Raw genomic sequence first — 27070 nt, forward strand, 5'->3', positions numbered from 1 at the left:
CTCATACAAAAAGTCCTCAACCTGGGAGGGATGTACACATCTCAATAGGGGTCCAATGAAGGATCTCCTGTAAAGATGGTTGTCTGCTGTTAGGCTGAACCTGGCCGACTTTAATTTGGTCTTGTGTGCCTCTTTTCGATTGTTTGGCAGCTTGCCATCCCTGAGGAACATCACTATTGCATCTATTCAACTTGGACCCATCTCCACACACATTGCCTCATACTTTATTATTAGAGGTTCCACACTTGGTGTCAGGATCGGAACCCGTCCCCGTGGGTTAAGGACATAACCGGCCAATAATCATGAGATTACCTACGGCCTAAAACCAAAACAAATGTATTATTAACAGAGTTAATGGGGGCCAAACAGAAGCAGTTCAAAACTTTGTCCATAGAGCTGTGCTTACATGGCACATCCAAACAACCAAACATATATACATTAATAACTCACAAACGAACACACAGTAGCATAAGTTCTATACAAACAGGATCATCCAAAAACTAAGTCAACCCATGAAAACTATACATAGACATATACAAAGACTTCGCCAACATGACAACATAAAACAAAATGACAAAAATGCGAAGGCGAGTCTCATGCATGAGACACGTGGGCTGACTCTCCAAAAACCCGGTTGCTCCATACAGACTTCACTAGGGCTGGGCCTGGACCTCTCTTGGCTCACCTACAAATACATGAATGAGCGTGAGCGAAAGTCCAGTGAAAAATATCAAATAAAGTAAATACATTGGAACATCATGCATCAGACGGCCTCGGGCCCAATTCATTCATGTCAAACTGGCCTTTGGCCTTTTTAAACTCAAACTGGCCCTTAAGCCTTTTAAACTTTCCAATCAGACTGGCCTTTAGGCCTCCCAAACTTTCATATCAAACTGGCTTTTAGGCCTTTCAAACTTTCATATCAAACTGGCCTTTAGGCCTTTCAAACTTCGATATCAAACTTTGTCCACATTCAAATTATTGAACTTTACAAGACTTACATAGAAGTAAGCAATTGGACAATAACATATTTTAGATATTACTCACAGTGATCGGCTTGTGGATTTGCCCTGGAGCTTGACCCTACACATTTCATGAATACAAAAGGGTCACAAACAATTCAATCCGTTCTAAATTCACATTTTCCTCTTTAGGCTTCATTCTTATCTCTTTAATTCAATTACAATGCTCAATGTATGCCTAAGAGTGCTTAGAAGTGAAAGGGAACGGAAAACAGAACACATAATGCATTTTCAAAATTTCAGAAAACAGGGTCCCCGTTCGAGCGGACCCTTGAGGCTTGCAAAAGTACCGGTTATGCCAAATTTACGCTCGATCGTGCACTCTAGCGCTCGAGCGGAAGGCCTCTCTACATAGCTCCCCGCTCGAGCGTGAACTTTCTCGCTCGAGCGGACGCTATGTCTGCAAAAAGTACTGGATGTAACATTTTTACGCTCGAGCGTGGACTCGGACGCTCGAGCGGAAGTTCATCTTACAAAGCTCCCCGCTCGAGCATGAACTTCCCCGCAGAAAATACTGGGAGCACGAATTTCCCGCTCGAGCGGCGGTTTCCCCGCTCGAGCGGACATCAAATTTCTGTGTTTTTCAGATTGTGTTCTTGAGCTCCAATTCGATTTTCTACCCAACCTTTCTTGCATATAACAGCTCAAACTCCAAATATACTTGTGCTAACATGCCACAAATATCAAATTACAATATTTAGAAGCTTAATTTCATAAATCAAACACATGCATGGCTCATTTTCCACCAAATTCTTAATCAACATAATAATTTCATGCATTTAACACTTATACCTTTTTGAATGGCACATGCATATGGCTTATTACTCTCATTCTCAACTTAGATGATACAAATGGTGATCATAACATGAGTTTTAATCAAAACTCTACATGGATAATGTATTTCAAGCTAAAACATACAAATTTAAAACAATTTCTTACATGCATGCACATATGGGCCCTCAATTCAACAAAACCAAATCAATTACATCATGCTCAAACAAATTCATGTTCTTGACCATTATTCCAATTTGCATTCACAAAATTACAACTTAATATTCATGAATCCACTTACCTAGAGGCTCAATTCTTCACAAATTATGGTCAAATCTAGAGTTGATCTTCAAATTATTAAGCTTCAAAATCAAACTCACAATCTCCTTCTCTCTCTCTCTCTAGCCGGCCTCTTCCTCTCTTCTTAGAGTTGAAATCAGCCCAAAATGTAACAAAGGAGAAGAATTGAGGGTGTAGTGCCTCTCCAACAAAACCCACTAATTCCAATATAATATTAATAAAGTAATTGGTCACTAATTTAACAATTTAATCAACTTAATCTGGTTCGAATCGATTTTTCAATTAAACTTCACCGTAGGCTCTAAACATTATGCCAATCGCAATGGCGCAATCAATTTCGGGTTCTGTGGCCGATAAGGCCTTCAATTTAATTTCCAAAGTAGATAGTCAAACAGATATTCCTACGGTGAACAGATAGAAATTCAAAACTACATATTTTCACATAATGGCACACAAAATCATATTAAGCACATAATCATACTCATATTAAGGACCAATTATCATATTACGGAACAGGGATATCACACTCGGTGTTGTTAAGTAATCAATCATGATTGTCCTCGGCTTCCCCGACTTTATTGCGCTAGCTAGGTTGGCCAAGGCATTGGCGTGATTGTTGTCATCTCGGCTAACTTGTTGTAGCCTGCAATCTTGGAACAAGGAAAGCAATTTGACAACCTCTTTAACATAGGCTATCATTCATTCATCTTGAGCTGCATACTCGCCTGTTGCCTGATTCGCAATAAGTTGGGAGTCACAGAAGACTACCACCTCATCGGCCTCCATTGCTGCCGCCAACTTCAATCCTGCAATTAGTGCCTCATACTCTACTTCATTGTTTGAGGGCTTGAACCCCAGACGAATAGACTGTTGTATCATTCGTCCATCTGGCGATACTAACACTACTCTTGCCCCCGCTCCTTGACGGTTTGAGCTTTGGTCAATAAACAAGCGGAAGGAATTGCCGATGTAAATGTCACAGGGCTTTGATTTTTCTTCTTTCTTCTGTTTTGCTACAGTAGGGTTCTTGGGCCCCAATTGGGTTTCTTTCTGCTCTCCTGGATATCCCAGGCCACGGCTTACTGGTGTTTGACGCGGGATGGCACCAGGGGTGAACTGGGCCACGAAGTCGGCCAGAACTTGACCTTTAATTGTTGTTCTGGGCCTAAACTCCTAGTCATGTTAGCCCGCCTGTCAGATCTCCTTACTGCTACAGGGACTTTAGAGGATGCTCAGTCAGTACCATAATTTTGTGGTCTTGGAAGTAGTGATTCAGTTTTTTCGAAGCCATCACCAGGGCTAGTATCAATTTTTCCAGGGGTAAATACCTGGTCTCTGCACTTGCTAAGGTTTTACTCACATAGTATACTGCCATTTGTTCTCCATTCTCTTCTCTGATTACCACTACACTTACTGCGTGCTCTGAAATTGCTAAGTATAGGATCAATTTTTCTCTAGGCATTGGATTTGAAAGCACTAGAGCTGTTGTCAGGTACTTTTTTAAGTCGGCCAAGGTGACTTTGTACTCTTCCGTCCACAAAAAATCTGTGGCCTTCTTTAGCAAACTAAAAAATGGTTTACACTTGTCTGAACTTTTGCTTATAAACCTGTTTAGGGCTGCGGCCCTTCCAGTCAACGTCTGCACTTGTTTTGCCGATGTCGAGCTCTTCAAGTCAAGAATGGCCTTGATTTGATCTGGGCTTGCCTCAATGCCCCTTCTAGTGACCAAGCACCCTAGGAACTTACCAGACCCAACTCCTAATGCACATTTTGAAGCATTGAGTCGGAGCCAATATGTTCTTAGGATGTCGAAGATTGCTTTCAAGTCGGCCAGGTGATTCTCAGGTTCTTTGGTCTTCATGACCATGCCATCAATATATGCTTCTACTGTTTTGCCAATCAGATGTTTAAACATCTTGGTCACCAACCTCTGGTAGGTTGCTCCTGTATTTTCAACCCGAAAGGCATCACTCTGTAGCAGTATAGCCCTTTCGGGGTAATAAATGCCGTCTTCTCCTCGTCAGGGGGATACATCGCTATCTGGTGGTATCCCCTATAAGCATCGAGGAAGCTTATCCTTCCATGCCCTGAAGTGGCATCTACCAACTGATCAATTTTAGGTAGAGTGAAGCTGTCATTGGGACAAGACTTATTCAGGCTAGTGAAGTCCATGTAGACCCTCCACTTACCGTTCTTCTTTTTTACTACCACAGTGTTGGATAGCCAAGTAGGGTAGTGTCACAGCCCAAACCCGCCCCTATAGGTTTAGCGTTGTAACCGGCCAGTAATCCTTAGATTACCAAAGGCCTCTTAATAGAATGACATATAATAAGGGGCTTCAGAAACAAATATATAAATATACATTGTCCATAGAGCTGTGTTAACGTATATGAGACAGAAATCTTTAAAAACCAACTTATTTATATATATACACATATGTGACATCATAAATATATTAGTCTTACGTCACCAAAGCCACGTATACAGAACTTCCAAAACATGTTCAAACAAAACACAAATATCAGAAAGCACAAAAGTCCCAAAGACTCAAAAACTTGATCAGATCTCAAAAGGGACCTCCACGGGAGGCACGATGGCTGGTTGACTAAAAAACTCGCCAAGCAGCAATTTAGGCATGGTCACGCACCTGCTAACCTACATACATAATATAAATGGTGAGCAAAAGCCCAATGACTAATAACAGAGTAAAGGGGTTTGATGAATATTGTCCACAACATATTCAGAAATCAGAGTTCATATCAGAAATAGATTTATATTCATATTCTTGTTCAAGTTAATGACAGTAATCAGAATACGTATTTAATCTTACATCCATTAGCGCTAACAGATCATATACGGGGCATCAAAGATCATACTTGTCAGTTCCATAAAGGAACCCCTGGCCGGATACAGATAACTTGTCAGTTCCATAAAGGAAACTCCAGACCGAGTATGGATAACTTGTCGATTCTATAAAGGAACCTTCGACTAGGTACAGATAACTTGTCAGTTCCATAAAGGAACCTCCGGACCGAAAACAGATAACTTACTTGAGCCCCGAATGCTTATCAGAATTTGAACAATCATTCATTATACAGAACATAATATTTCATAAAATAGATCTTATTTCATTATACAAAAAATAATTAGAGTTGAACATAGCTTTACTAAGTTATTACTCACAGTTGGCTCCAAAGCAAACAGACAGAATGGGCAAATCAGACGTCTTGTGGCGCGTGACCTACACAGTTACAGAACGAACACATACTGAATTACACAATCGGAATCATTATCCTTATTCTTTCTTATCTTGGTGTGTTTTTACTTCTTGTCCTCATCATTATGTCTTAACTTTGGCCTAGGAATGCCTAGGATGCAATGAGGTTGCTAAAATGTACTTGGAAATACTTAACAAAAATTGCTAAAAACAAGGGTCCCGCTCGAGCGCAACTTCCTTCGCTCGAGCGGACATGCAAAATATGAGTGGTTGCTTTAGCGTAACTTCTGCCGCTCGAACGGTCTATAAACTTCTGCAAAAGTACTGGTTATGTGATTTTCACGCCTGACGGACGTTCAACGGTTGCTCGAGCGTGAGAGTCAGGTCCTCGTTTGAGCATAACTCTTATCGCTCTAGTGGTTTGCAAAACATGCAAACTTCTGGGAGCACGTATTTTACGCTTGAGCCAACTTTTGGTCGTTCGAGCGGAAGTACGAAAATAAAGGCTGTCGCTCGAGCGCATAATTAGTTGGTCGAGCGGAGAGGCAGAATTTGAAATTTCTAGATTGCTCTGCCAAGTGCCAAACTTAATTCCAAAGCTGCAAATCATGGTCTTTTGGGCCAAAAACTTGAGGAAACTTGAGGAAATACTTGTAAATGGATAAAACATGGTGAATTCTAAATTATTTCACAAAATCACGGTCCAAAAGCTTGCCAATTGTTCATAACTAAACTCAAATCTTTGAAAACATAACATGCATGTGATGATTGGCTTCAAGGCTTCCAAAACATGATCAATTAAGGTCAAATGGTATGAAGCTTGATGAATTCCCAAAACAAAGGCAAGATGAGTACATGCATGTGGTAATTCTTTGAATTCTAACTCAAGATGCTACGATATATGCATGTATGTATGGAATGACTTAACTTCCTTCATTTCTAGTTCAATTCTCATATGAATTCACCTGCCTCACTTATTTCCATGCATTAGTGAACTAAATTACAAAGCTAAAGGATAAAATTCTTACCTTGAGTGATCAAGTGTACTCTAGGTGTTCAATTCCTTAAGCTAGGAGGCCAATTCCTAACTCTCCTTCTAAATTCTCTCTATCCTTTCTTGTTTGCTAGGTTAATGCTCAAGGTTTTGTTCTTCTTCTCCTCTCACGTTTTTGCTCCTAAGAGTCACCAAAATGAGAGTCTTTTGACATCTAGGAGCCTTATATAGGCTTGGTTTAAAGTTAACTAATCAAGCTTTAATTAGTCTAAGCAATGGCCATTAATTTAGCCTAATTATTTCGTTCCGAAATGAATTTCAATCGATTCTACCATAAATTTCTAAAAATGCCAAATAACACGTATACCAAGTCAATTTCGCATTCGGTTGTCAATAAGGCCTTTAATTCGTAAATCGAAACAGAAACACAAACAAATATTTCTATATTAGACAGATATAAACACAAATAATGCAATGCATAATTAATTAACCCATGATTTCATCTTAATTACTTATTAGGCGTATTAAATCATGGATTAACGTTAATCAGAGATCGGGGTTGTTACAGGTAGTTCAACTCGCGAATGGCTTTGGCTTTTAGCAGTTTGTCCACTTCCTCCTCTACTGCCTCCACATGAACTACGTCAGCCTCCTTTCTCGCTGAATGACAAGTTTAGCCGACCTGTCTACATTGAGTCTATGGCAAGTGACTTCGGGGTTAATGCTAAGCATCTCATATGGCGTCCAGGCAAACATTTCTATGTTTGCTTGCAAGAATGCTTCTAACTCTATTTCCTCATTCTCGGTCAAGCCTAAGTTGAGAAAGAAGAAGTGGTCTTCATCTTTTAGTTGGACCAGAATTTTCTTCAAGGCTTCTTCGCTCTTCTTAGTCGGTTCTTTGCCGACATCATCTAGGATTTCCATGTCCTCGTCTTCGATTTCTACTGTTCTGCCTCTCGCACGTTGCAGGTAGATTTCATTGCTGCCATGGAGCAATTCTTTGCTTGCACCTGATCCCCTTTAACCTCCTCAACTCCATGCTCTGTTGGGAACCGCAACAGTTGGTGCAGTGTTGAGGGAACAACCTTCATTACGTGCAACCATGGCCCTCCCAAGATAACATTATAATGTGAGGGGGTGTCAATTACTGTAAACTCTATGCTTATTTATTGTTCCCAAGGGCCATGTCGGCATTCTATTGAACTCGACCATTGGGCTGTTGGACTGCTCCAAATCAACTCGGTGAAGGCTAAGCTCCTTGTAACATCTAACATACATGATGTCACAAGAACTGCCTTAGTCGATCAGAATACGCCTTACCTGGTATTCTCCTACCTTGAGGGTCACTACTAGAGCATCGTCGTGTGGATGCTACACTATGTCTAGGTCTGCCTCTGTAAATGACACTATTGGTACCTGGTACTCGTTTGTCCTAGACCTTTTTTGCTAGATCTGACACACATGCTGTAAGTGCCTTACCCTTTGAGTCTCCCCATGCACCTCATTCTCATTGACCCTCGAGTGAATCACATTGATCACTTGAGGTCCATCTGCTTGTTGTTGTGGTGGCGGTAGAGGTGGTGTTGTCGGTGCTTGGGGTAGCCTCGCCTGTTCTTCCTTCGTCCTGGCCTCATTTAGCAAGTCCCTTAAGTGACCCTGTCTGACCAGATCTTCCAAATGCGTCTTCAGGGCTCTACACTCCTAAGTCAGGTGCCCATCCTCATTGTGGTAAGCATAGTGCTTCCCAAGGCTTTTCCCCATAAATTCGCCAGGAATCTTCTCCGGTGCTCTATAATACGGCTGGTTCCTGATCCTTTCTAAAACTTTATAAACTGGGATTCGGAACACAGTGGTGACTGCCTGTACAGCCCTCAATCCTATTTTTTACCTATTAAAACCTGTATTACCTCGGCCTTGCTTTGATGAGTTGTTTCTCTTTTCCTACTTCGGCGTCCTCGTTCCCAGCATATCCTCTTCTGCTCTGGCATATTTCTTGATCCTTGCCATGAGCTCCTCTATACTCTTTGGTAGAGTCTTTGCCAGCGACTTCCGAAGCGTGCAATCATCCTCCAAGCCATTCTTAAAAGACATGACCACTAACTTCTGGTTGCATCCCGATATTCGGTTGAACACCTCATAATACCTTTTGGCATAAGCCTTGAGGCTTTCATCATCGCCAATTTTTAGAGCCATCAGGGAGTCTACCCTTAGTGGTTGCAAATGTTTGTAACAAACCTAGCCAAAAACATCTCGGCCAGGCCTTCCCAACTCTTCAGTTCCTTTCGGCAACTTGTGAAACCAATTCGAAGCAATTTCCCCAAAGGACGAGGGGAACATCTTGCATAACAATGGTTTGTTCCCTGTATACAAAGCCATCGAATTCAGATATAAGCTGCCTTGAAAGTTCGGATCGGATTTACTGTCATAAATTTTAAAGCTTGGCATATGGAACCATTTTTGGGCCTCAAACCTATCCAACTCAACTGGGAATGACATTCTCGGCTTGACTGGGGATGTGACCTTGGCATTCTGCCGTTTTGTCATGACCCGAACCCGCTCCTATGGGTTAAGGACATAACCGGCCAGTAATCAAGGGATTGCCTATGGCCCCAAACTAAACAAGACATATCTCATCAGAGTAAAGGGGCCAAACGGAAGCAAATTTAAAACTTTTGTCCATAGAGCTGTGCTTACATGGCACATTATAACAGTCCATATATAAATACCTGTTAATAACTCACATCAAAGGGATAATAACGCAAAGTTCTGTACATACACAGGATCATTCAAGTCTAAGTCAGTCAAACCCAAGATTTATATACAAAAGTAATTTGATGTTTTTGCCAATATAACAAAACTATATCAAAAGAACAAAAGAGACGAAGACAAGTCTCGTGCATGAGACGTTTGGGCTGACTCTTCAAAACCTTGATGGTTTCTCACGTATTTCACCGAGGCTGGGTTTGGATGTCCCTTGGCTCACCTACATAGACATGAATGAGCGTGAGCGAAAGCCCAGTGAATAATATCAAATAAGGAAGATACATGAACAATCTTTGAAATAGATACATCAGACGGCCTTGGGCCCAATTCATGTACGTATCAAACGGCCTCGGGTCCAATTAACTCATACTCGACGGCCTTTGGCCCATCAATTCATGGCTAACAACCTTTTGGCCCAATCGTTCGTATCCGACGGCCTTTGGCCAACTTGTTCATACCAAACTATCATTCATGTCAGACGACCTTTGGCCTAACCATTCATATGTCAGACTATCATTTATGTCAGACGACCTTTGGCCCAATCATTCATATGTCAAACTATTATTCATATCAGACGGCGTTTTGCCCAATCATTCATATGTCAGACTATCATTCGTGTCAGACGGCCTTTGGCCTAGTCAATTGTATCCAACGACCTTTGGCCCAATCATGTGGCATAACAAATATTTGTCCCCAATTCAAAGTAACAAACTTACAAGACTTATATGAAAGTAAGCAATTGGACAAATAACATACTTCAGATATCTTTATTAAGATATTACTCATAGTGTTCTGCCGGTGGATTCACCCTTGAGCTTGACCCATACATTACATAACACATATGGGTCATAAACGATTCAACCCGTTCTTAATTCACACATCCTTCTTAGGCTTCTTTCTTATCCTTTTAACTCATTTATAATGTTCAATGCATGCCTAAGAGTGGTTAGAAGTGAAAGTGAACGGAAATTGAAACATAAATTATCTTTTCAAAATTTTTGAGACAGGGCTCCCCGCTCGAGCGTGGCTTTAGACGCTGAAGCGAACCCCTTGAGTCTGTAAAAATACTAGTTGCCTCATTTTTACGCTCGAGTGTGAATTCGGACGCTCGAGCTGAAAGTCACTCTACGTAGCTCCCTGTTCGAGTGTGAATGTCCCCGCTCGAGCAGACATCACTGGCTGCAAAACTACTGGGAGCTTGCATTTCACGCTCGAGTGGCGCTTTCCCCGCTTGGGCGGACATGCCAAATTCTGAGTTTTCCAGAACTGTTCTTGAGGCTCAAACTTGCATTCAAACTCAAATAACTTGCATACCACGACTTATACTTCACATGCAAACCTTCTAACATGATACAAATGCTAGGTTACAACATTATGAAGCTTAATTTCCATGAATTACTTACACACACACACACGATTCATATCAAACCCATCATCAATACTTCAATTTCATGCATCCAACACTCATGCTTTTATGAATTGCACTTGCATGTGAACTACAACTTCCATTTTCAACTTAGATGATACAAATGATCATCAAAAGCATGAACTTTAACCACAATTCTACATGGATCATATTTTTCATGCTCAATTACACAACTTCATGGAAAATTCTTACATGTATGTACATATAAGCTTTAAATTCTTCAATTTCATTTCAATTTATGTTCTTGATTACCCAACCAGCTTGAATACACAAATTTACAAACTTATACTCATGAATCCATGCTCAAATGCTCACCTAGAGGTTCAAATCTTCCAAATTATAGCTAATCCTTGAGTTACACCCCAAGATCTTCAAGCTTCTTGAGTAATTCATCAACTTGAGCTCCCTCTCTCTCTACCCGACCCTCACTCTCTCTCTTTAGAGTGATTTTCAGCTTTGAGCTCAAAACAAATGCATATAAGTGTATTAGAGCCCCTTTTTATAGGCTCTCTCTCTCAAACACATTTCATTAATATTAAATAATTTAGCACTATACCATCAATTTAATTTATTTAATTTGATCCGAATCAATTTTCAATTAAATTTCATTGCAGGCTCTAAAAATTACGCTAATCACAATGGAGTAGTCAATTTCGGTTTCTGTGGCCGACAAGGCCTTCAATTTAAATTCTAAAGCAGATAATCAAACAGATTTTCCTACGGTGAACAGATAGAAATTCAAAACCACATATATTCATATAAATGGCACTCAAAATCATATCAAACGCATAATCACATTCGTAATTAAGATTAATTAGCATAATACGGAGCAGGGTTATCACAATCTCCCTCCTTTTAAGAAGTTTGGTCCTCCAAACTTATTTTACCTTCGTCGGGAAACAAATGTAGATAGCGTAGTCGCATTTCATCCTCTTTTTCCCATGTGGCATCCGTCCCATAGTGTTCTTTCCATTCTACCTTCACCATTGGGATGGACTTGCTTCTCAATTGTTTCACTTGTCGGTCAATGATTCGTTCCGGCCATTCGGCGTACTCCATATTTTTATCAAGAGCTACCCGGTGATAATTAATCACATGAAAGAGATCTCGAAGATAACCCCTCAACATTGATACGTGAAACACATTATAGATTTGTTCAAATCCTGATGGCAAAGCAACTCGATAAGCAACTGGACCAAGCCTTTTCAGAATTTGAAACGGCCCAATATAACGGGGCGACAACTTACCCTTCTTTCCAAACCTGACTCGGCCTTTCATCGGAGTCACACGGACAAACACATGGTCACCAACCTCATACTCGAGAGGTCTTCTTCGAACATCTGCATAATTCTTTTGTCAGTCCTGGGCTGTTTTGAGTCTTTGTTGAATAATTTTGATCCTTTCAGAAGTGTCTTGCACAATTTCAGGCCCAAGAAGAGCTCTATTCCCAACTTCTGTCCAACAAATTGGTGATCTACACCTTCTACCATACAAAGCCTCGTATGGTGCCATACCGATGCTGGAGTGGAAGCTGTTATTGTATGCAAACTCTACGAGTGGCAAATAATCTTCCCAACTCCCTTAAAAATCCAAGGCACACATCCTTAGCGTATCTTTCAAAGTCTGTATTGTCCGTTCTGATTGTCCGTCTGTTTGTGGGTGGAATACGGTACTAAACCTCAATTCTGTCCCCATAGCCCTTTGCAAACTTTTCCACAATCTAGACATAAATTTCGGATCTCTATTCGAAACAATAGATACTGGAACTCCATGTAAACGAATAATCTCATCAACATATATAGTAGCCAGTCTATAAGCATCAAATGTAGTTCTAACAGGTAGAAAATGTGCAGATTTAGTCAGTCTATAACCCAAATAGAATCCATACCTCGAGGAGTCCAAGGTAGACCAACAACGAAATCCATAGTTACATGTTCCCACTTCCATTCAAGAATAGAGAGAGAATGAAGTAGACCGCCCGATTTCTGATGTTTAGCTTTAACTTGTTGACATTGAAGACATTTGGACACATACTTTGCAATTTCTTTCTTCATTTTAGGCCACTAATAACATTGTTTCAAATCCCGATACATTTTGTTATTGCCCGGATGCATAGCAAACACTGACTTGGGAGCTTCATCCAGAACTCTTTTCTTTAGCTTTGGAATATCTGGGATACACATTCGGTTTCGTAATCTCAACACTTCGCCTTCAATGCTGCACTCTACTTTCGGACTTGTCTCAAATTCATCAATCACTTTCTTGAGGAATTCATCCTCTTTTTGTTTCTGTTTAATTTCGTCAATGATTGTCGGTTCAGCTGAAATAGCGGCTATCAATCTGCCCTGTTCACATAATACCACTTCAATCTCAGATTTCTCAAAATCTTGCAAGATCTCTTTTTATTCAGTAAGCAAACAAGCCATACTCTCCATCGACTTTCTGCTTAAGGCATCAGCAACTGTATTAGCTTTCCCGTGGTGATACTGAATTTCAAGATCATAATCTTTAATCAATTCAAGCCATCTCCTGCCGCATGTTTAGCTCTTTCTATATGAAGAAGTACTTCAAACTTTTGTGGTCCATGTAGACTTCATATTTCGCCCCGTACAAGTAATGCTGCCAGATTTTTAGAGCGAACACAACTGCGGCCAATTCTAAGTCATGTGTTGGGTAGTTTTTCTCATGTGGACTCAACTGTCGAGAGGCATAAGCAATGACCTTTCTGTTCTGCATTAATACACAACCCAAACCTTTATAAGATGCATCACTGCAAGGTAGTTTTTAGTCAATCTCGTTTTTAGTTCCTGAAAGGCAGTTTCTCTTTCGTCATCCTATTCAAACAGTTGCCCTTTGCGTGTCAGTTTGATAAGAGGCACAGCTATTTTCAAAAAGTCTTTCACAAACCTCCTGTAGTATCCAGCGAAGCCTATGAAGCTGCGGACTTCTGTTATATTTGTCGGTGTAGGCCAATTCACAATTGTCTCTATTTTCTGTGGGTCCACTGAAATCTCCTCTTTGTTGATAACATGCCCTAAGAAAATAACTTCATCTAACCAAAACTCATACTTCTTTAGCTTAGCAAATAATTTCTTTTCTCTAAGTATCTGTAACACAATCCTTAGATGTTGTTCATATTCAAGTCTATTCTTGGAGTATATCAAAATGTCATCAATAAAAACCACAACAAATTCATCAAGGTAGGTTTGTAAAAATTCGGTTCATTAAGTCCATAAACGCTGTCGGAGCATTAGTTGCCCCAAATGGCATAACAAGAAATTCATAATGGCCATACCTTGTTCGAAACGTGATTTTCTTAACATCTTCTGCTTTCACTTTCAACTGATGATACCCGGACCTCAAATCAATTTTGGAAAACACTTGTGATCCCTACAACTGGTCAAACAGGTCATCGATACGAGGTAGGGGATATTTATTCTTTATTGTTACCTTGTTCAATTCTCGATAGTCGATACACAAATCAAGGTTCCATCTTTCTTTTTCACAAATAACACTGGTGCACCCCATGGTGAAGTGCTAGGTCGGATAAACCCTTTGTCAAGCAGGTCGTGCAACTGTTCTTTCAGTTCTTTCGTTTCAACAGTAGCCATTCTGTAGGGAGTTTTAGAAATAGGCTGGGTGCCCGGCATAATTTCAATCGTAAACTCTATCTCCCTGTCCACCAATTCCCCTGGTCATTCATTTGGAAACACATCTGGAAATTCTCTAACAATAGGGATACTGTTCAATTCAATATTCACAGATTGTTCAGACAACACATAACACAAATAACCCTGACACCCTTTCCTGATCAGTTTACATGCCTTCATTGCAGATAGTAAGGTGGAGGCACTACCCCATTACCCACAAACACAATTTCTTTATGTTCTTGTGGTTTAAACACAACCTGTTTTGTCACGTAATCAATGGTGGCACAATATTTGGTTAACCAATTCATGCCCAAAATTACATCGAAATATCTAAAGTTCAAGGGCAACAAATCTACATATAAGATAGCATCCTCAATACGCATGTCACAAAATCGATATATAGATTCACACAATACAGATTCTCCGGATGGAGCAGATATACATAGCAAATATGGCAATAATTCTAGAGGTCTACTGAGTCTAGATGCAAATGCACATGTTACGAAAGAGTGTGTTGATCCGGAGTCAATTAACACAAAAGTATTCTGATTACATATAGAAATAGTACCCGAGACAACTGCGTTAGTATTCCGCGTATCGCCCGGAACAAGCGCGAAAACTCTCCCTTGCCTCACGGTATCTTCGGTGGTAGTAGATCTCATAGTATTTCCCGGCTTCGGGATCGATGCAGTTGAGCTAGCAGCTAGCTTCCCACTGTTCTGATTACAATCTCTGGCCATATGCCCTTGTTTACCACATTTAAAACAAGCCCCTGACACACAATAAGAAACCCCACAATGCCTTTTATTACAAATATTACACATTGGGGATGTATCTCGGGAAGAATTAGAAGTACTCGAGGAGCCCGTATTCTGCTTCTTCAAAAATTTCTTCTTCGAAAAGAAGCCTTGTCTCTTACTACCTTTCCAGTCTGTTGTTGGTTTAGTCTGTCTAGCTATGTTAGCTTTTGACATTATGGCCCGGTCTAGCACCCCAATATAGGTTTCCAGCTTCAGGACATTTACCCTTTCTAGAATATCACTTCGAAGCCCACCTTCAAAATGTCTCGCTTTCTTGTAGTCGGTATCGATCACATGTGGTGCAAACCTGGCCAACTCAGTGAATTTGACCTCATACTCAGCTACTGTCATTCTGTCTTGTTTAAGTTCCATGAACTCTGATACTTTCCTGTCACGGACACACTGAGGGAAGTACTTATCATAGAAAACTTCCAGGAATTTTTCCTGGCCAATGTCTTTATGATTCTTACGCATTAACATCCACAATCTTCTTGCTTCATCTTCTAGCATAAAGGTGGCTAAAAGTACTTTCTGTGTCTCGAAACAAGGAAACACCTGAAACAGCTTTTCAATGCCGAGAACCCATGCTTCGGCCTTTAACGGATCCAATCCCCCATGAAACTGTGGCGGTTTCATTTTCTTAAACTCTTTGGTGAAAGCTATTACTCGGTTATCATTCTGATTATCTTGCACAGGTGGTATTGGATGAGGAGGCGGAGGGTGTGGTTGTTGCCACTGTTGTTGCCATTGTTGTTGTTGCCTTAATGTCTCTGCCATTTCCTAAATCAATCTTTCCATTCTATCCATTCTGGCAGTAGAAGACTCCTCTATCTTATCACCTCTTGTTCTCACCATCTGATTAGACTTGCATTATACTTTATACAAAAGATTCACAGGTATGCATATACTAAAGAGCATACATATTTAAATAATTTGCAATGCAAGCAAATCAAAAACTTATAACACATAATCGTTCACATTAAAATATTTAAGCGTATTCTCGATACTTTCAGATTCATATTTATCACGTGAATGCATCCTAGATCTTTTCTAGACGCTTATTGCTCATTTGGACTAGTGTGTGAGTTATTAACTCGTGCTCTGATACCACTCTGTCATGACCCGAACCCGCCCCTATGGGTTAAGGACATAACCGGCCAGTAATCAAGGGATTACTTATGGCCTCAAACTAAACAAGACATATCTCATCAGAGTAAAGGAGCCAAACGGAAGCAAATTTAAAACTTTTGTCCAGAGAGCTGTGTTTACATGGCATATTATAATAGTCCATATATAAATACCTATTAATAACTCACATCAAAAGGATAATAACACAAAGTTCTGTACATACACAGGATCATTCAAGTTTAAGTTAGTCAAACCCAAGATTTATATACAAAAGTAATTTGATGTTTTCGCCAATATAACAAAACTATTTCAAAAGAACAAAAGAGGTGAAGACAAGTCTCGTACGTAAGACGTTTGGGCTGACTCTCTAAAACCTTGACTGTTTCTCACGTATTTCACCGAGGCTGGATTTGGACGTCCCTTGGCTCACCTACATAGACATGAATGAGCGTGAGCGAAAGCCCAATGAATAATATCAAATAAGGAAGATACATGAACAATCTTTGAAACAGATACATCAGACGGCCTTGGGCCCAATTCATGTTTCTATTGAATGTATCAATCAACTAAAGTTCTAGACGTATCAAACGGCCTCGGGCCCAATTAACTCATACCCGACGGCCTTTGGCCCATCCATTCATGGCTAACGGCCTTTTGGCCTAATCGTTCGTATTCGACGGCCTTTGGCCCACTCGTTCATACCAAACTATCATTCATGTCAGACGGCCTTTGGCCCAACCATTCATATGTCAGACTATCATTCATGTGAGACAGCCTTTGGCCCAATCATTCATATGTCAGACTATCATTCATGTGAGACAGCCTTTGGCCCAATCATTCATATGTCAGACTATCATTCATGTCAGACGGCCTTTGGCCCAATCATTCATATATCAAAATATCATTGCTGTTAGACGACCTTTGGCCCAATCATTCATATGTCAGACTATCATTCGTGTCAGACAGCCTTTGGCCCAGTCAATTGTATCCAACGGCCTTTGGCCCAATCATGTGGCATAACAAATATTTGTCCCCAATTCAATGTAACAAACTTATAAGACTTATATGGAAGTAAGCAATTGGACAAATAACATACTTCAGATATCTTTATTAAGATATTACTCACAGTGTTCTGCCGGTGGATTCACCCTTGAGCTTGACCCTACACATTACATAACACATTTGGGTCATAAACGATTTAACCCGTTCTTAATTCACACATCCTTCTTAGGCTTCTTTCTTATCATTTTAACTCATTTATAATGTTCAATGCATGCCTAAGAGTGGTTAGAAGAGCAAGAGAACAGAAATTGAAACATAAATTATCTTTTCAAAATTTCTGAAACAGGACTCCTCGCTCGAGCATGGCTTTGGATGCTCGAGCGGACCCCTTGAGTCTGCAAAAATACTGGTTGTCTCGTTTTTACGCTCGAGCGTGAATTCGGACGCTTGAGTTGAAAGTCACTCTACGTAGCTCCCCGCTCAAGCGTGAATGTCCCCGCTCGAGCGGACATCACTGGCTGCAAAACTGCTGGGAGCTTGCATTTCACGCTCGAGCGGCGTTTTCCCCGCTCGAACGGACATGCCAAATTCTAGGTTTTTTAGAACTGTTCTTGAGGTTCAAACTTGCATTCAAACTCAAATAACTTGCATACCACGACTTATACTTCACATGCAAACCTTCTAACATGATACAAATGCTAGATCACAACATTATGAAGCTTAATTTCCTTGAATTACTTACACACACACACGATTCATATCAAACCCATCATCAATACTTCAATTTTATGCATCCAACACTCATGTTTTTATGAATTGCACTTGCATGTGAACTACAACTTCCATTTTCAACTTAGATGATACAAATGATCATCAAAAGCATGAACTTTAACCACAATTCTACATGGATCATATTTTTCATGCTCAATTACACAACTTCATGGAAAATTCTTACATGCATGTACATATAAGCTTTAAATTCTTCAATTTCATTTCAATTTATGTTCTTGATTACCCAACCAGCTTGAATACACAAATTTACAAACTTATACTCATGAATCCATGCTCAAATGCTCACCTAGAGGTTCAAATCTTCCAAATTATAGCTAATCCTTGAGTTACACCCAAGATCTTCAAGCTTCTTGAGTAATTCATCAACTTGAGCTCCCTCTCTCTCTAACCGACCCTCACTCCATCTCTTTAGAGTGATTTTCAGCTTTGAGCTTAAAACAAATGCATATAAGTGTATTAGAGCCCTTTTTTATAGGCTCTCTCTCTCAAACACATTTCATTAATTTTAAATAATTTAGCACTATACCATCAATTTAATTTATTTAATTTGATCTGAATCAATTTTCAATTAAATTTCATCGCAGGCTCTAAAAATTACGCTAATCACAATGGCGTAGTCAATTTCGGTTTATGTGGCCAATAAGGCCTTCAATTTAAATTCTAAGTAGATAATCAACAGATTTTCCTACGGTAAACAGATAGAAATTCAAAACCACATATATTCATATAAATGGCACTCAAAATCATATCAAATGCATAATCACATTCGTAATTAAGATTAATTAGCATAATACGGAGTAGGGTTATCACACGTTTCCTCTGGAGGTAGTCCCTCAAATCCTCCTTAGTCTGACCAGGAGCTCCGCTGTCAACGAATTTTAGTCTTTTTGGTGCGATACTCCTAGTGTCGTTATGTGTCCTTTTGGACTTCTCTCTCTTCACTGTGTCAAAAGATAGGCCCTTCCCTTGGATATTCCAGGGCTCTTTGACATATGTCCCCCTGGTCTGAGGTGTCCTTTGTGAGTCACCCCTGATCGACTTTCCTCGCCCGACATCCCTGTGGAGGCCGATGTGAGGGCACCTTTTTCCTGCCATGCTGTGGGATTGCTGGGATTGTTTTCTGGCTTCCTTTTTGGGCGTCAGTCTTGGCCCCTGGCATCGGCGTGTCCTGTAATGGAAACGGTGGTTGCATGATATTGTTCTGCATTATGAAGTTGACAACCGTCTGTAGATCTGCTAACTTGTTGGTCATTCCCTTCATCTCGCCGTCCCTTTTTAGGCATCTATCTTTTCATACTTGGAGGTCGCTTTCGTTATAATGCTCAGCTCGGCCTGATTTCTTCGGGAGGTCTGCCTTCTTGCTGACGTCTTTATCCCCGAGATTCTGATCTCGTGCTCTTTGATTATGGTTTTCTTTCTCGGTGTTAGGATCGATATGTTTATCACTTCCACATGGGACATTGTCCCCGATCCTTTCTTTCTGTCTGTTATTGGCCATCTATTCTCCTTATGTTCTCACAGAAGGTGCCAAATTGTGGGTGTTGATTTCTGACCACACTACCAAACGGGGAACTCAGCTGGAGAGCACGGGCAAAATAGATTAAGCCCAAACAACTTGTCACTGAAAGATAAGAATCCAGCGGTGGTTCGTCTACCCGAGGGCACTCTGATGCTTAAGTCAGTAATCAAATATCTCTCAAAGATAGCTAATTGTGCTTAACTCACAAGAAAGAACTTATTGTTCACAGCATATCACACATACTTGAGATCCACAAGGGTGCCCTGCTTTTATAGCCAACACTGACCTGATCCCTGTAGAAGCCTCACTTCAGTGGACTCAGACTCAATGCTCATCCTGGACTCTCAGCTAGATAGGGATAAACTCCATAAGAGCTTTATCTTTATCTAGACTGAGATCTTCCTCTATTCTAGGACTCTTGTCCTTTATTTGCTTATCTCGGATTCTGGTAGCTTCGCAGATTACCTCGGCATCAAGACCAGGCCACGTGGCACCTCGGCTGACACTTCGGCGCCACCTTGGCTACGTACTGTCATTCAAAATATGTCCCCACACTTAGGAAAAAATCTTTAAAATATTCATCAAATATAAAAATTTAATACATTTTTCTTATTTTTATATATTTATTAAAAATTTTAAATAAATTTTCACAAATATCTAAGAATGTTGAATTACTTGTATTATTTTTTATTTTCATCGAAATAATTCCAATTACTCAAAATTGAAAGAAAGAAAGCTAATAAGTGCTAATGGAGGACATGAGGCCCAGTTCAAAAGTAAAAACTTATCTAAGCATGCTTAAGCCATCCAATGGGCTGCCTCATTAATTACACTGGGAAACCATTTAAAGTGCAAACAAACTTAGGTTGTCAAAGATCTAATATCCTCCAAGATTACACCGTAGTCCCATAGAGGAAGCTTTTCTAAAACATACAACTAGGAGTGTAAAAATGGCTCGTGGGCCGCCCGAAGTCAACTCGCAGTCTAGGGTGGGCTTAACCCGATTAGGCCCGAGTTCGATTCCAGCTCAGGACCTTGGGCCTAGGCCTGGGCTATCATTTTTAAACCCATTCTGACCCGTGGGCCCAACCTATCGGCCAATTCATGGCCCACTCAAAGCTCAGCCTGAGCCTCGACCCGCCCTGCTTGAGGCTCAGTGTCATTTTTTATGGAAAAAAATAAAATTTTGGTAAAAAGAATAGAAAAAAATATAAAAAATGTTCAAGCCCGGCTCAAGCCCAAGCCTAGGCCCAGGTTCATAGGCCCGACCTGAATACCCCCTGGGCTTGGGCCTAATTTTCTGGCCCGTGGGTTAGCCTGGCCCGAATTTTGATGGGAGCCCACGAGGCCCGACATGGACCGGGCTAAATTTACACCCCTATACACAACTGGATCCTCCTTGTTATCTCCTTCAATTTCTACCTTGGAATAGATTGAGGGAAGTAGCCACAACACATGCATGACGCACCGCTAAAGCCTCTCATTCCGTAATGGATGCCAAATGGACCTTCCTAGCCATACTGTCAATCAACCAACCATGCCCATCCTGAAGAAGGATTGCAATTGCACCCATTCTTGATCTTAGATTGGAAGCCACATCACAATTCATTTTCCAACACCCACCCCCCCCAACAAAGGAGGCGACCTACTACCAAGCTTAAGCACCCTGTTGCTTCCTGCTTTAGAAGTCGAAAAAAGGGTGACTGAAATTGGGGGGACCAATTGGGCATCTAAATACTCCCTTTCTACACGACAGGCTTTAGTAATCGTTCCCATCAGATTCACTGGAGCATGCTCGAAAATGAACTCATTCTTGGCTTTCCAAATGTTCCAAGCAACCCACACAATTTTGTAGAGAATAGCTTTATCCGCAGTTGTGTCCCTAAACTGACCAAAGAGATCACCAAACCACTTCTTTGCCGAACCAGTGGAGTGTGGGTCAAATTTGAAACCTAAACCGCAACCAAATCACACCGCTTTGGTCCAGGTACAACCAAATAACAAGTGCTCAATAGACTTAGAAGCATTGTGACAAACTTGACAAGTATCCATAGAGGGGCATCTCCTTACACAAAGATTTTGCTTAGTTGCAATATAATTATTGCAAACCTGCCACAAAAAATGTCTAAGCTTAGGAGAGATCTTCAGGCTCCACAACTGCTTCCATTTTTTGTTTGTCCATACAAGAGAAGAAGAAGGTAAACCAAATCGATCATAAACCTGGCACAAGGCTGTTTGGTACCCCGATTTCACAGAGTAACACCATTTGGGATGATGATGCCATACCAGTTGATCCTTCCTTTCATCAACTGAAATTGGAATGGGAAAAATAGCCTCACACTCTTCAGTTGTAACCAGGTTCTTAAGCTTATCCCTATCCTACTCTTTGGTACATGGATTAATGACCGCCTTTACCTTTTGAACCACATTACCATGATCCTGATTGGACAACACTTTGAAATCTTTAACCTTTGGAATCCAACAATCATCCCAAAAATTAATAAATGCCCTATTTCGAACCGGAGCAGGGGTCCCTGCTGTGGAATAACCACGACAGTCACGGCTGTGGATTAAAGCGCCACCGTTTTCATGTTTTTTTTTTTTTTTTTTTTTTTTAATCTGAGGGTTTATTAATTGTTCTTACCCTATAACAAACAAAAGAATGAAACTACGGCCGCCGCCGTCTATTCCGTGGAGCAGGGCCTCTCCATTGACATGGATTGAAGGTTAGTTTTTATTTATTTATTTTTTATTTTCTATTGACATGGATTGAAAAGTTAGTTTTTATTTTTTTATTTTCTAAAAGTTAGTTTTTATTTTTTATTTTTTTATTTTCTAACATTTTTGTCTTCTCTCAAACAGATTGAACAGTGTTCTTTATTTTTGCTTCACCGTTCTTCTGCTGGATTTACAGACCATTATTGTTCAACAAACTGGTATGTATATCTATATATATTATATGTATATATGTTTTGTATTTTGTTTTGTACAGTATGTTAGTGGGTTGAACAAGTATAATAGTTTGGTTTGTTTTTTGTGAATGGATTGAGAAACACAATTGTATATTATAAGAATTTTTTTTTTATTATGTAATTTGTTTTGTACATATTATGTATTTTTGTATAAATATTATATAATTTTTTTAAGGAGTTACGATAATTTGTAATTCATAATTATTTTTTTTATTGCAATGTTATGTATTTTTGTGGAAATATTACACATTTTTATAACAATGTTATTTATTTTTGTAATAATGTTATGCATTTTGTGGTCTAAAAAAAGTTTCAATAAAAAAATCTATAATCTTACTATAAAATGCGAATTTAATTTTTTAATCATAAATTGTTATAACTCAATAAATGATGACATAACATTTACCCAAAAATTAATTAATAACTTTTAATTAATTTACATTATTAATTGATTTATTAGATTTCATTGAATTGTTTAATTACTCAGCATTTAAAATTAATTAATAACTTTTTTGCTCAGATTCTTGTTTCGTTTAATATATATATATTTTTTCCCCATATTTGTTAGTGTTGAAATGGAGGATAGTATAATGGATGATGGTGGACTTGAGGGATGCATCGAAGAAATGGGAGAGTTGGCCAAGGATAAATCACCATATCTTGGTATGGAGTTTCCATCAGAAGAAGCTGCATATGAGTTTTATAATGAATACGGAAGAATTGTGGGATTTAGTATTAGAAGAGATTATTGTAACAAAAGTCAGAAAGATGGTGTTATGACTAGTATAAAGTTTGTTTGTTGTAAGGAGGGAGAGAGGGAAAAAGATAAACGGTACACGATGATAAAAAATCCTCGAAGTGAGACAAGAACAAATTGTAAAGCATTTATGCATATATCTTTTAAGCGGGACTTGTCGAAGTGGATTGTGTCGAAGTTTGATAGCAACCACAACCACCCTTTGCATCTTCCTCAATGTACTCATTTGATGCCATCTCAGAGAAAGGTATGTGATGCTCAGGGTATAAATATTGACATAGCTGATGAGAGTGGAATATCTCTTAAGGCTTCACATGATCTTATTAGTGCTATAGCAGGAGGGAAGGAATTTGTAGGGTTCACGCGAGAGGATCAGAAAACCTACTTACATGCAAAAAGACAGCGAAACTTGCAGTATGGTGAAGCGGGGAGTTTGTTAAGATATTTCCAGCAGCAAGTGGCGGAAAATCCATATTTTTACTATGCCATTCAGTTGGATGTAGATGAGATGATTACTAATATTTTTTGGGCTGATCATCAGATGATAACAGATTATGGGCTTTTCGGTGATGCGGTGTCATTTGACACAACTTTTCGAACAAATAAAGAGTACCGTCCACTTGCTTTATTTTGTGGCTTTAACCACTTTAGAATGACAGTGATTTTTGGTGCAGCATTATTATATGATGAAACTACAGAGTCATTTGAATGGTTATTTGAAACATTTTTGGATGCAATGTCAGGAAAAAAACCTGTTAGTTTTTTCACAGATCAAGATCAAGCAATGGCTAAGGCAATTTCACAAATCATGCCTGAGGTTTTTCATGGGTTGTGCACTTTTCACCTAATGCAAAATGCTTTGAAGCATTTGGGTTACTTGTTCAAGAGTGGTTCAAAATTTAGTAGCGATTTAAAAGCTTGCATTTATGACTACGAGAATGAGCATGAATTAATTGAAGCTTGAAATTCTTTGACTGATAAATACAACTTGCAAGAGAATGAGTGGATGAAAAGAACTTGGAGAAAAAGAGAGCAGTGGGCGCATGTGTATATGAAGTGGGTATTTACTGGAGGAATGCGAAGCACACAACTTAGTGAAAGTCTAAATGGAACATTAAGGGGATATTTGAAGGGTGATCATAACATTGTTCAATTCTTTACTCACTTCAATCGGATTGTTGTAGATAAGCGGTATGAGGAAATTTCCACAATATATGATTCTAGACAAAAGTTGCCAAGAATGAAATTGAAAAAGTCTCCCATTTTAATCCAAGTTGCGAGTTTGTACACCCCTCCTATCTTTGATTTATTTCATTGTGAGTTGGATACGTCCCTTTGTTGTCAAGTGAAGCAATTCCATGAGTTAGAAGGAGAAGTTAAGTGCGTGATTGGCTTGTATGGTAATGGTAAAGAGTATATTGTGGAGGGTAGGGTGGAAGTTATTGGGCTAAGAGGAGAAAAAAGTTGTTAATAAATACATTGTACTTGTAAGAAATTTGAGAACTTTGGAATTTTATGTAGTCATGCAATCAAAGCACTTGATAGAATGAATGTTATGAAAATTCCCGAAAGGTATATATTAGGCCGATGGAGATTGGATGCAAAAGATTGTGAAGTTGAAGAGAAAAATGTTGTAGTGGATGAGGATGATCCGAAGTTGTTAATATTAGCACGTTATAGAGATCTTTGTCCAAGAATGGTGAAACTAGCAACTCAAGCATCTATGCACAAACCTGCCTATCAATTGGTTGATGAAGGAATTAAGGAATTGTGTGTAAAAGTAAATAATATGATGAAGGCAGTTGGAAGTTTTGGTACCAATGAATTAGATGTGGACGACCCCAACATTACACAAGTTAAGGGCATAAAGAAGAAAGATGTTGGACACAAAGGGAGGGGTAGATTAAAACCTTGGCATGAGATGATGAATAAGAAGACAAAAGTTATTTCACAACCTACCCGCCTTAGTAAGGTATTACCTACGTACTTTTGAAATTTCAAATGACATGCATTTATTTTTATAAATTATGTAAAGTATTGATAACTTTTTGAATTTCTTTAGACTATTGGTCAATCAAGCAACACTACAAATGTTCAAAATTCATCCTCAAGCCAACAACAGGTTAGCTATTGTTTTATGTTATGTTATTTATTATTATTATTTTTTTTTTATAAATTGTGTAATGTATTGATAAATTTAACAACTTATGTAGATTATTGGTCAATCAAGCAATATCACAAATGTTCAAAATTCATCTTTAAGTCAACCACAGGTTAGCTCTTGTTTTATGTTATTTTGTTTATTTTTTAGATTACATTGTATTAGTGTATTTACTTTTCATGGTGTTTTATGGAGTAGGATGGTGGGAGTTTCTATTGGCCACAATTGATAACTTATGGGTATAATCTTCTCACACATGATACTAATTCATACTCACCAAGGTATCTACAATCACAACCTTTGTCTTTCCAAGCATCACATAGTCCACAAAGTTCTCAAGTAAGTAATATATATATATATATATATGTTTGTAATGTAATTTAGTCCATAAAATTTATTCTAATGAATTTTCTTTCTTTTCTTTTTATTTTTATTTTTATAGGGAATATCACTTAATCCAGTGGGGCGCAATCCAATGGAGACCGAATTTAGAAATGAGAGTTCTTTTGATTTTTCTATTTATTCCCAACCGCCTCCAAAAAATTGACATGGGGATCCACTTTGTAGTTTTTGTTTTGAGGATTCAAATTGAAGGTTTTTAGAATTTTGTTTGGATAATTTAGAACGGTTGAGACAGATTTTGGGATATTTGGTAGGAGATTTTGAAGTTTAAATGTCTCAGAATTTTGTTTTATTTTTTTTATGTAGATGTTGGATGTGAATTGAATATATTTTGGCCTTAAGTTGGTTTTTTTTTTTTTTTGAAGTTACATTTTTTTTGCTTATGGTTTGATAAATTGATTTGTTCAAATACAATTTTTTTCCCTTTTAATTTCACTTTTGATGCATTTAAGTCAGTTTTGAAAAAGTCAAAACATGTATGGTTTGTTTGATTTTAATTTTAAAATTAATCTTTTTTAAAAAATATAATTTGGTTTCATAAATTGATTTGTTCCATGAATTATTTTTATTTTATTATATTTTCTATTTCTAAAATAAATTTTTTTAATGTTTTTTTTTAATATAATTTTTTTTTATTTAATTATATTTTCTATTTATAAAATAAACCCTCAGATCAATGGAGAGGCCCTGCTCCACGGAATAGACGGCGGCGGCCCTAGTTTCATTCTTTTGTTTATTATAGGGAGAGAACAATTAATAAACCTTCAGATTAAAAAAAAAAAAAAAAAAAAAACGGTGGCGTTTTAATCCACAGCCGTGACTGCTGTGGTTATTCCACAGCAGGGACCCCTGCTCCTTTCGAACCTGCCATCTCATCCCCTATTAAGCACTTCCCTCCGTTTGAGCAAATTGGCCCAGGCCCAAGAAGCATGTGCCCCCCCCCCCCCCCGTCGCATGTCAAAAGTCAAACTGGAGGTAGCAGATCCCTTTCATCAATTGAGCAAATAAAGAATTTAGAAACTTAAGGAGCCTCCAACCTTGACAAGCAAGATGTGCACTATTCAGAATTACTTGTACAATGTCTCTTTATTTATTATATTTTCAGAATTACTTGTACAATGTCTCTTTATTTATTATATTTTGATTTTCCTCCAAATAATCGGAAGAAACAAACCAAACCAAACAAGACAAAAAGATGACAAAATTTACACTAATTTCTTTCAAGTAATGAATTACTTTTATCTAATCTTCACAATTTTAATCTTCACGATGTTTATGGTATCTTTTACATGATAAGCTCCCCTCCATATCTCATCTCTCCATATTCTTCTTGTAGGTTTCAATCTGGACTCGTATCGATGATTCAAATCGTTTATCTCGTAGGCTTCACAATA

At 38.9% G+C, this 27070-nt stretch overlaps 1 protein-coding gene and 1 pseudogene across 1 annotated transcript; both read left to right on the forward strand.

Moving 5' to 3' along the window:
• The first annotated feature begins 22946 nt into the window (after window positions 1-22946).
• On the forward strand, window positions 22947-24077 carry LOC145805465 (protein FAR1-RELATED SEQUENCE 5 pseudogene; annotated as a pseudogene).
• A 529-nt stretch (window positions 24078-24606) lies between these two features.
• Window positions 24607-26276, forward strand: LOC145805847 (uncharacterized). The gene is made up of 5 exons (XM_082901064.1): window positions 24607-25085; window positions 25176-25235; window positions 25327-25386; window positions 25473-25613; window positions 25717-26276. The coding sequence occupies exons 1-5, from the start codon at window positions 24660-24662 to the stop codon at window positions 25819-25821; spliced, it is 792 nt and encodes a 263-aa protein (XP_082757190.1). The 5' UTR covers window positions 24607-24659; the 3' UTR covers window positions 25822-26276.
• The last annotated feature ends 794 nt before the right edge of the window (window positions 26277-27070 follow it).

The sequence above is a fragment of the Camellia sinensis genome, chromosome 13, assembly GCF_055761805.1.
Source record: "Camellia sinensis isolate YWXY chromosome 13, ASM5576180v1, whole genome shotgun sequence".
Lineage (NCBI taxonomy): Eukaryota > Viridiplantae > Streptophyta > Magnoliopsida > Ericales > Theaceae > Camellia > Camellia sinensis.